Raw genomic sequence first — 11,844 nt, forward strand, 5'->3', positions numbered from 1 at the left:
GCATCGTATCAAAGTAAACCTCACGATGATCTCAGCGTTTGTTATATCACCTTACAGTAACAATGTGGAAGAGATAATGAATAGGTGTGAAAGGCTTTGCGAGATACAATGAGAAAAGCTTCACAACAAAGAATAGTGCGTAACTATCGGATTTCTGTTTGTGAAATACAGGACATTTCGAAGCTTTGAGCATAGAAACAAACGCACCGGTTTACGCCACTGACTAAACACTTCCTAACAAGCGCACCACCATCAGACTATTTGGCTTGGCAACAACACAGGCCAGATTTATTCAGAACCTGTAACGGCTTTCTTCCTGGGATGAAGGAGAGGACCAAAAGGCAGCGCAGTTAGTGTTCAACATGTTTAAATCAGACGATAAACGGTGAACATTAACAAATAACAAAACGTGAAAGCCGAGACAGTCCTAACTGGTGCAGAACACAAACACAGAGACAGGAAACAACCACCCACAATCCCCAACACAAAACAAGCCACCTATATATGATTCTCAATCAGGGACAACGATTGACAGCTGTCTCTGATTGAGAACCATATTAGGCTGAACACAGAAACAGACGAACTAGACACACAACATAGAATTCTCACCCAGCTCACGTCCTGACCAACACTAAACAAGCAAAACACATAAGAACTCTGGTCAGGACGTTACAGAACCTACCAGGGATTACTATGAGAGTGCCATTTTATATGAAGTTATATGGTTGTAGTAGGCTGGTTTTAGGGAGGGTATGGTTATCTGACTGATTTGGGTCAGTGGAGTGAAATATTTCAACAAATAACTTTCTTCTGTAGGATTACAGGATTTAACCCATTTGTTCCCAAATATTCCCCAGACAAATCTTATGCCATTAGTAACCCTAACATGTAATCCATATAGTTTTTTATACTGAAAAGTATGTAAAGAAGTGTATTTTATTCTTGGTCACAATTGTGCAGTGCACTGCAGTGGACATTTACCTCTATTCTATATAACAGACATTTACCTCTATTCTTCAGCCCTAATACCTACATTTCCCTTTAACTTATTTCACATTTTGTTGTGTTACAGCCTCATTTCAAAATGGATGACATTAAAATACCCCGTAATAACAAAGTGAAAACGTTAATTGAAAACTACATTTATTGAAAATTAATTTATTGAAAATGAAATACAGAAAATGAAAAATGAAATACAGAAATATCTAATTTACGTAAGTATTCACACCCCTGAGTCAATACATGTTAGAATCACCTTAGGCAGCGATTACAGCTGTGAGTTTTTCTGAGTAAGTTTCAAAGAGCTTTGCACAACTGGATCGTACAACATTTGATCACTATTCTTTAAAAAATGATTCAAGCTCCGTCAAATTGGTTGTTGATCATTGCTAGACAGCTACAAGTCTTGCCATAGATTTTCAAGCCGATTTAAGTCAAAACTGTAGGCCACTCAAGAACATTCAATGTCGTCTCGGTAAGCAACTCCAGTGTAGATGTGGCCTTGTGTTTTAGGTTTTTGTCCTGCTGAAAGGTGAATTAATCTCCCAGTGTCTGCTGGAAAGCAAACTGAACCAGGTTTTCCTCTAGGATTTTGTCTGTGTTTCGCTCCATTACGTTTATTTTTTAAAAACTCCCGTTCTTAACCATTATAAGAATACCATAACATGATGCAGCCACCACTATGCTTGAAAATATGAAGAGTGGTACTCAGTAATGTGTTGTGCTGGATTTGCCCCAAAAATAACACTTTTTATTAAGGACAAAAAGTTTATTTCTTTGCCACATTTTTTGCAGTATTACTTTAGTGCCTTGTTGCAAAGAGGATGCATGCTTTGGAATATTTTTATTCTGTACAGGCTTCCTTATTTTCACTCTGTCAATTAGGTTAGTATAGTGGTGTAACTACAATGTTATTGATCCATCATCAGTTTTCTCCTATCACAGCCAGTAAACTCTAACTGTTGTAAAGTCACCATTGGCCTCATGGTGAAATCCCTGAGAGGTTTCTTTCCTCTCTGGCAATTGAGTTAGGAAGGATGCCTGTATCTTTGTAGTGACTGGGTGTATTGATACACCATTCAATGTGTAATAAATTCACCATGCTCAAAGGGATATTCAATGTCTGCTTTTTTATTTTACCCATCTACCAATAGGTGCCCTTCTTTGCGAGGCATTGAAAACCTCCCTGAACTTTATCTTTGAATCTGTTTGAAATTCACTGCTCGACTGAGGGACCTTACAAATAATTATATGTGGGGTACAGAGATGGTAGTCTTTCAAAAATCTTGTTAGACACTATATTATTGCACACAGAGTGAATCTATGCAACTTCTTATGTGACTTGTGAAAGATGGCGCCGACAGACATGGCAGCTCTGCTTCTAGCTCCTAAGCAACTTCGCAGTATTTTGTTTTTTTGTGTGTTATTTCTTATATTAGGACATAATTAAATTTAAACAAAACAGCTCCACTTTACTACAGCACGCACGGGTAAACATCGTACAGAAATCAACAATGCAGTATCTCTGACATTTTCTTTGCCTGTACATCTCATCCCTGTTACTTGCCTACCTCAGCCCTGTTACCCACTTTCCGTAGGCCTGTATTCCCCAAGACACCAACAGTAACCAATATCCAGCTACTGGCTGCACATTCCAACCCTGTTATTTGCATATCTTAGTCATGTGACCTCTGTATTTCTGCATTTCATCCCCAATATTCATATAAACTAGGTCTACACCTATACTTCAGCTCCAATTTACATACATACAAAGTCTGCACCTGTGCTTGAACCCAATTAGTCAACTAAGCCATGTCTAAATGTGTCGAAGCCTGAATACTCATAAACCAGACCTGACTGCCCTTAACCAACACAAAAACATCCTGTGGCATTCTGCATTAGCATCGAACAGCCCCCGTGATATGCAACTTTTCAGGGATGTTAGAAACCAATATACACAGGCAGTTAGAAAAGCCAAGGCTAGCTTTTTCAAGCAGAAATTTGCTTCCTGCAACACAAACTCAAAAAAGTTCTGGGACACTGTAAAGTCCATGGAGAATAAGAGCACCTCCTCCCAGCTGCCCACTGCACTGAGGACAGGAAACACTGTCACCACCGATAAATTCACTATAATTGAGAATTTCAATAAGCATTTTTCTACGGCTGGCCATGCTATCCACCTGGCTACCCCTACCCCGGTCAACAGCACTGCAACCCCACAGAAACTCGCCCAAGCCTCCCCATTTCTCCTTCTCCCAAATCCAGTCAGTTGATGTTCTGAAAGAGCTGCAAAATCTGGTCCCCTACAAATCAGCTGGGCTAGACAATCTGGACCCTTTCTTTCTAAAATGATCTGCCGAAATTGTTGCAACCCTTTTCACTAGCCTGTTCAACTTCTCTTTCGTGTCGTCTGAGATTCCCAAAGATTGGAAAGCAGCTGCGGTCATCCCCCTCTTCAAAGGGGGAGACACTCTAGACCCAAACTGCTACAGACCTATATCTATCCTACCCTGCCTTTCTAAGGTCTTCGAAAGCCAAGTCAACAAACAGATTACGGACCATTTCGAATCCCACCGTACCTTCTCCGCTATGCAATCTGGTTTCAGAGCTGGTCATGGGTGCACCTCAGCCACGCTCAAGGTCCTAAACGATATCTTAACCGCCATCGATAAGAAACAATATTGTGCAGCCGTATTCATTGACCTGGCCAAGGCTTTCGACTCAGTCAATCACCACATCGGCAGACTCAATAGCCTTGGTTTCCCAAATGATTGCCTCGCCTGGTTCACCAACTACTTCTCTGATAGAGTTCAGTGTGTTAAATCGGAGGGCCTGTTGTCCGGACCTCTGGCAGTCTCTGTGGGGGTGCCACAGGGTTAAATTCTTGGGCCGACTCTCAATGATGTCGCTCTTGCTGCAGGTGAGTCTCTGATCCACCTCTATGCAGACGACACCATTCTGTATACTTCTGGCCCTTCGTTGGACACTGTGTTAACTAACCTCCAGACGAGCTTCAATGCCATACAACTCTCCTTCCGTGGCCTCCAACTGCTCTTAAATACAAGTAAAACTAAATGCATGCTCTTCAACCGATCTCTGCCTGCACCTGCCCGCCCGTCCAGCATCACTACTCTGGATGGTTCTGATTTAGAATATGTGGACAACTACAAATACCTAAGTGTCTGGTTAGACTGTAAACTCTCCTTCCAGACTCACACCAAACATCTCCAAACCTAAGTTAAATCTAGAATTGGCTTCCTATTTCGCAACAAGGCATCCTTCACTCATGCTGCCAAACATACCCTCGTAAAACTGACCATCCTACTGATCCTCGACTTCAGCGATGTCATTTACAAAAAAGCCTCCAATACCCTACTCAATAAATTGGATGCAGTCTATCACAGTGCCATCCGTTTTGTCATCAAAGCCCCATATACTACCCACCACTGCGACCTGTATGCTCTCATTGGCTGGCCCTCGCTTCACTCTCGTCGCCAAACGAGGTCAGGTCATCTACAAGACCCTGCTAGGTAAAGTCCCCCCTTATCCCAGCTCACTGGTCACCATAGCAGCACCCACCTGTAGCACGCACTCCAGCAGGTATATCTCTCTGGTCACCCCCAAAGCCAATTCCTCCTTTGGCCGCCTCTCCTTCCAGTTCTCTGCTGCCAATGACTGGAACGAACTACAAAAATCTCTGAAACTGGAAACACATCTCCCTCACTAGCTTTAAGCACCAGCTGTCAGAGTAGCTCACAGATTACTGCACCTGTACATAGTGTAACGGCTTTCGTTGGTGGAAGGAGAGGAGGACCAAAATGCAGCGTGGTACGTATCCATAATATCATTTAATCGAGAATGAATAGAAAATACAAAAGAACAAGAGAATAAATGAAAACCGAAACAGTCCCGTATGGTACTAACACAGGAAACAATCACCCACAAAACACAATAGAAAATAGGCTACCTAAATATGGCTCCCAATCAGAGACAACGACTGACACCTGCCTCTGAATGAGAACCATACTAGGCCAAACACATAGAAATATAAATACAGAACAAAACATAGAAAAACAACATAGAATGCCCACCCCAACTCACGCCCTGACCAAACTAAAATAAAGAAATAAAAAAGGAACTAAGGTCAGAACGTGACAGTACCCCCCCCCCCCCCCCCCAAAGGTGCGGAATCCGGCCGCAAAACCTGAACCTATAGGGGAGGGTCTGGGTGGGCATTTACCGCGGTGGCGGCTCTGGAGCGGAACCCCACTCCACCATAGTCTCGGCCCACTTATGTGGCACCTTAGGAGTGGCGACCCTCGCCACCGACCCCGGATTGGAGACCCTAGTAGAGGGCAGCACTGGACTGAGGGGCGCCTCTGGACTGAGGGGCGCCTCTGGCAGCTCCGGACTGGCGGGCGGCTCTGGCAGCTCCGGACTGGCGGGCGGCTCTGGCAGCTCCGGACTGGCGGGCGGCTCTGGCTTGGAGAGAGAACCTGGAGGGAGGAGACGGAGAGACAGCCTGGTGCGTGGTGCTGCCACAGGGGCTCAGGTCTCCAACCTGACTCTGCCACAAAAAAATGTTTTGGGGCTGCCTCTCGTGCCTGTCGCACTGCCGTGCTACCTCCTCATATCGCCGCCGTTCAGCTCTCGCTGCCTCCAGTTCTTCCTTTGGGCGGCGATATTCCCCAGCCTGTGCCCAGGGTCCCTTACCGTCTATCTCCTCCCATGTCCATGAGTCCAGAATCCTCTGCTCCTGTTTACCACGCTGCTTGGTCCTTGGTTGGTGGGTGATTCTGTAACGGCTTTCGTTGGTGGAAGGAGAGGAGGACCAAAATGCAGCGTGGTACGTATCCATAATATCATTTAATCGAGAATGAATACAAAATACAAAAGAACAAGAGAATAAATGAAAACCGAAACAGTCCCGTATGGTACTAACACAGGAAACAATCACCCACAAAACAAAATAGAAAACAGGCTACCTAAATATGGCTCCCAATCAGAGACAATGACTGACACCTGCCTCTGATTGAGAACCATACTAGGCCAAACACATAGAAATATAAATACAGAACAAAACATAGAAAAACAACATAGAATGCCCACCCCAACTCACGCCCTGACCAAACTAAAATAAAGACATAAAAAAGGAACTAAGGTCAGAACGTGACACATAGTCCATCTATAATACGGCCCAAACAACTATCTCTTCCCCTACTGTATTTATTTATTTATTTATTTTGCTCCTTTGCACCCCATTATTTATATTTCTACTTTGCACATTCTTCCATTGCAAATCTACCATTCCAGTGTTTTGCTTGCTATATTGTATTTACTTTGCCACCATGGCCTTTTTTTGCTTTTACCTCCCTTATCTCACCTCATTTGCTCACATTGTATATAGACTTATTTTTCTACTGTATTATTGACTGTATGTTTGTTTTACTCCATGTGTAACTCTGTGTTGTTGTATGTGTTGAACTGCTTTGCTTTATCTCGGCCAGGTCGCAATTGTAAATGAGAACTTGTTCTCAACTTGCCTACCTGGTTAAATAAAGGTTAAATATTTAATTTTTTTAACTGTAAAACCAGGACTACCCCTGCACCTCAGCTCCAGTACGCCTACAAACCAGGTCTACACGTTTGACTGAGTCCCAATACTAATATAAACCAGATCTACACCTGCATATCTCAGCCCAAATATCAATACAAACCAGGTTTACAACTGTGGCTATGTCCCAATAATCTCATAAACCAGGTCTACCCTTGTGCAAGAGACACTAAACAAACTTATTGACATTAAATATTTGTTAAGACATTACACTAATTTCGTTTATGGGTCAATAAAAAATATGAAATTTTACAGTCAAACTCACTGATTTAAACATTATAAAGGCTAATGGATGATGGGAAAATACTCTGAGTTTTAGCTGTGGCATGTACCCAGGATTACAGGATTTAAGTGCAGATGAAAATGTGCAAGTGATGCATAGCAACTGCTAGTAACTAGAACAACACTTTACAGTTAAGTAACAAGAATAATGGCTGGGTAAGGTATGTGAAATCATTTCATTGATCATAGACTGACTGAGGTGTTTGTGCTATTAAGTTGTTTCATATAATTATATTTTGATGAGAATTAAGGTCAACAGGACTTTTACCTTGTGTTTAAGAATTAAAGGGGGTAAAACATAAACTATTTCACAAACAAATTGTTCTTCTCTCTACAGGTCCCAGAAAATGGTGTTCGGCATCCGGAAGCGTATCCATGACCACATGGTGGAGCGAAGAATCTGCAGAAGCCGGCTGGTGACCAAATATGGCCGCTGCAACATTGAATTCGGCAACGTGAAGTACGGCAACCATTTTGCCTTCCTCGTGGACTTCTGGACGACCTTCGTAGAGTTCCGCTGGCGCTTTGTCCTCTTCTTCTTCATCGCCTCCTTCACCCTGAGCTGGTTCATATTTGGACTGATTTGGTTCTGGATCGCCCGGAACAACGGGGACCTGACGTGGCAGAACCCCTCGAAAAGCCACATCCCCTGTGTGGACAACGTCTACAATCTCATTACAGCATTCCTCTTCTCCCTGGAGACACAGACCAGCATCGGGTACGGTGGACGTGCCATCACCCCTTTCTGTTCTGGTGCTGTAACCCTCATCATTATCCAGTACCTCATAGGTAATATCATCAACTGCTTCATGTGTGGAGTCATCCTTGCTAAGATCTCCATCCCTAAGAAAAGGGCCAAGACCATCACATTCAGTGAGATGGCTGTCATCTGTCCTAAGAAGGACTTCCTTTGCCTCATGATAAGAGTGGCCAACTTACGCAAGACCCTGATGATCGGGAGCCAGATCTACGGCAAGCTGTTGAGGACAACCATCAAACCCGACGGGGAGACAATCATCATGGACCAGTTGAACATTGAGTTCATGGTGGACGCTGGGAAGGACAACCTCTTCTTTGTGTGCCCTCTCACACTCTACCATGTGATCGACAATACTAGCCCTTTCTTTGAGATGGCAGTGGACACACTCCATAAGCAAGAGTTTGAGCTGGTGGTCTTTCTGGACGGCACAGCCGAGTCCACCAACTCAGCCTGCCAGGTCAGGACTTCCTTCATCCCTCAGGAAATCATGTGGGGTTACAACTTCCTGCCCATCATCTCCCGCAACAAAGAGGGCAAGTACAGAGTGAACTTCTCCAACTTCTCCAAGGTGGTACCCGTGGCTACTGCACACTGTGCCTACTGCTTCCACAACATGAAGGGACACCACCTCCACTCCATTGACGGAATTGACAACGGGGAATTTGAAGTGATTGATAACTTAGAACAACCTAATATGACCAAGATGTGAGCTTTTGGAGAGAATATGTGGCCTTCGGAATAGAAGCCAGTTATAGGTTGTACACTCTTAGAAAAAAAGAGTTCCAACAGGATTCTTCAGCCCTTTTGTTTCAACACTGTAAAATGTTTATCTGAACAAGCCTGATTTTCCTGCATTCATACTTTAAAATCGTATTATATAATTTTAAGAATGATTTACAGTACAGTCAAATGTTTGGACAGACCTACTCATTCAAGGATTTTAGTCTTTATTTGTACAATTTTCTACATTGTAGAATAATAGTGAAGACATCAAAACTACGAAATAACACATATGGAATCAAGTAGTAACCAAAAAAGTGTTAAATAAATAAAAAAAATATATAGTTGAGATTCTTCAAAATAGCCACCCATTGTCTTGATGACAGATTTGCACACTCTTGGCATTCTCTCAACCATGAAGGGACCTGGAATGTCACCTGGAATGCATTTCAATTAACAGGTGTTCCTTGTTAAAAGTTAATTTGTGGAATTTCTTTCCTTCTTATTAATGTGTTTGAACTAATCAGTTGTGTGACAAGGTGGGGGTGGTATACAGAAGATAGCCCTATTTGGTAAAAGACCAAGTCCATATTATGGCAAGAACAGCTCAAATAAGCAAAGAGAAATAACAGTCCATCATTACTCTCTGGGGTAGGTGGGACGCAATCGTCCCACCTGGCCAGTAGCCAGGGAAAATACAGAGCGCCATATTCAAATAAAATGATATAAAAATCTAACTTTCATTAAATCACACATGTAAGATACCAAATTAAAGCTACACTCGTTGTGAATCCAGCCAACATGTCAGATTTCAAAAAGGCTTTTTGGCGAAAGCATAAGATGCTATTATCTGATGATAGCACAACAGTAAACAAAGAGAGTAGCATATTTCAACACTGCAGGCACGACACAAAACGCAGAAATAAAAATATAATTCATGCCTTACCTTTGACGAACTTCTTTTGTTGGCACTCCAATATGTCCCATAAACATCACAAATGGTCCTTTTGTTCGATTAATTCCGTCGATATATATCCAAAATGTCAATTTATTTGGAGCGTTTCATCCAGAAAAACACAGCTTCCAACTTGCGCAACGTCACTACAAAATATATCAAAAGTTACATGTAAACTTTACCAAAACATTTCAAACTACTTTTGTAATACAACGTTAGGTATTTTTAAACGTTAATAATCGATCAAATTGAAGACGGGATGATCTGTGTTCAATACAAAAAGAAAACAAACTGACACAACTTTTCTGGTAATGTGCCTCTCAAACAATTTACTTCAAGTGACCCTCATTTAAGATGGCCGTACTTCTTCATTACACAAAAGAAAAACCTCAACCAATTTCCAAAGATTGGTGACATCCAGTGGAAGCGGTAGGAACTGCAAACAAGTCCCTTAGAAATCTGGTGTCCCAATGAAATCTCATTGAAAAGACAGTGACCTCAACAAAAAAAATTCTGAATGGTTTGTCCTCTGGGTTTTGCCTGCTACATAAGTTCTGTTATACTCACAGACATGATTCAAACAGTTTTAGAAACTTCAGAGTGTTTTCTATCCAAATCTACTAATAATATGCATATCTTATCTCCTGGGGATGAGTAGGAGGCAGTTGAATTTGGGCATGCTATTTATCCAAAAGTGAAAATGCTGCCCCCTACCCCGAAGAAGTTAAGACATGAAGTTCGGTCAATATGGAAAATTTCAAGAACTTTTAAAGTTTCTTCAAGTGCAGTGGCAAAAACCATCAAGCGCTATGATGAAAGTGGCTCTCATGAGGACTGCCACAGGAAAGGAAGACCCAGAATTATCTCTGCTGCTGAGGATAAGTTCATTAGAGTTAACTGCACTTCAGATTGCAGCCCAAATAAATGCTTCACAGAACTCAAGTAACAGACACATCTCAACATCAACTGTTCAGAGGAGACTTTGTGAATCAGGCCTTCATGGTCAAATTGCTGCAAAGAAACCACTACTAGAGGACACCAATAAGAAGAAGAGACTTGCTTGTGCCAAGAAACACGAGCAGTGGACATTAGATCGGTGGAAATCTGTCCTTTGGTCTGATGAGTCCCAAATTTAGATTTTTGGTTCCAATCGCTATGTCTTTGTGAGACGCAGAATAGGTGAAAGGATGATCTCCGCATCTGTAGCACACTTAACCAGCATGGCACACTTAACCAGCATGGCTACCACAGCATTCTGCAGCGATACGCCATCCCATCTGGTTTGCTTTTCATTTGTTTTCAATGGACAATGACCCAACACACCTCCAGGCTGTGTAAAGGTTATTTGACCAAAAAGATGGCCTCCACAATCACCTGACCTCAACCCAATTGAGATGGTTTGGGATGAGTTGGATCGCAGAGTGAAGGAAAAGCAACCAACAAGTGCTCAGCATATGTGGGAACTCCTTTAAGACTGTTGGAAAAGCAGTCCTCATGAAGCTGGTTGAGAGAATGCCAAGAGTGTGCAAAGCTGTCATCAAGGCAAAGGGTGGCTACTTTGAAGAATCTCAAATATAACATATATTTTGATTTGTACAACAATTTCTAGGTTACCTCACGATTATTCTATAATGTAGAAAATAGTAAAAATAAAGAAAAACCTTGAATGAGTATGTTTGTCCAAACTTTTGACTGGTACTGTACAAGTGCTGACTAGTTTAGACTATTTAGCTTGTTTTAAGAAGCTTGGTTTTATTTGTCTTGAGTTGTCTTACATAGTTATTACATCTTAGTATAAGGAATTCTGCAAATTAAATGAGACACATTCCTGAGAGAACAGCTTTTTGAAGCTGGAATGTACCAATGACTGGTATTTGAAGATACTGTATTTAGACTTGTTTTAAAAATCAGACTTGAAGAGACTATCAAACTAATATTTGTATTAAAAACATTTACAATCTAGATATGACTCAAATTGCTTTTATTCAATATACCAAGGCAGGGGGAAACAAACCCCTAAACCTGGCATTGTGAGTGCCTTGCTTTGCCAACTGAGCTGCTGCAGGACCACATTAGATCACCTATTCAACTGTGTGGGGATGTCCTTCAAGTGCAAGGAAGATGTAAAGCAATTTTTTTAAATGAGGCTGTATGCAATGAGTACCGGTACACCGAGTCAATGTTCTGGGGTTCAAGGTAGTTGAGGTGATTGAGGTAATATGTACAGTACATGTAGGTAGGGGTGACAAGGCAATCAGGAGAGAAAATAAACAGAGTAGCAGCAGCGTGTGTGAGGAGTGTGAAAGAGTGTCTATGTGTGAGTGTGTATGGCTGTGTGGTGATCATAGTGTGTGTGTGTGTGCGGTTAGAGTCCAGTGAGTGTGCATCGACCAGTCAGGAAGTCCAGGATGCAGTTGCAGAAGGAGTTGTTTAATCCCAGGGTCCTTAGCTTAGTGCTGAGCTTGGAGGTCACTATGGTTTTCAACGCTGAGCTGTAGTCAATGAAAAACATTC

The 11,844-nt window shown here is 42.2% G+C and overlaps 1 protein-coding gene across 1 annotated transcript in view; it reads left to right on the forward strand.

Annotated features, from left to right (window-relative positions):
* LOC139548305 (ATP-sensitive inward rectifier potassium channel 1-like) overlaps nucleotides 1-11,292 on the forward strand; it is a 12,250-nt gene extending 958 nt beyond the window's left edge. The window contains exon 2 of the mRNA XM_071357902.1: nucleotides 7,233-11,292. Coding sequence (XP_071214003.1) covers nucleotides 7,243-8,364 — 1,122 coding nt within the window. The 5' untranslated portion in view covers nucleotides 7,233-7,242 and the 3' untranslated portion in view covers nucleotides 8,365-11,292. The remainder of the gene's footprint in view (nucleotides 1-7,232) is intronic.
* The last annotated feature ends 552 nt before the right edge of the window (nucleotides 11,293-11,844 follow it).

This window comes from Salvelinus alpinus, chromosome 21, assembly GCF_045679555.1.
Source record: "Salvelinus alpinus chromosome 21, SLU_Salpinus.1, whole genome shotgun sequence".
NCBI classification, from domain to species: Eukaryota; Metazoa; Chordata; class Actinopteri; order Salmoniformes; family Salmonidae; genus Salvelinus; species Salvelinus alpinus.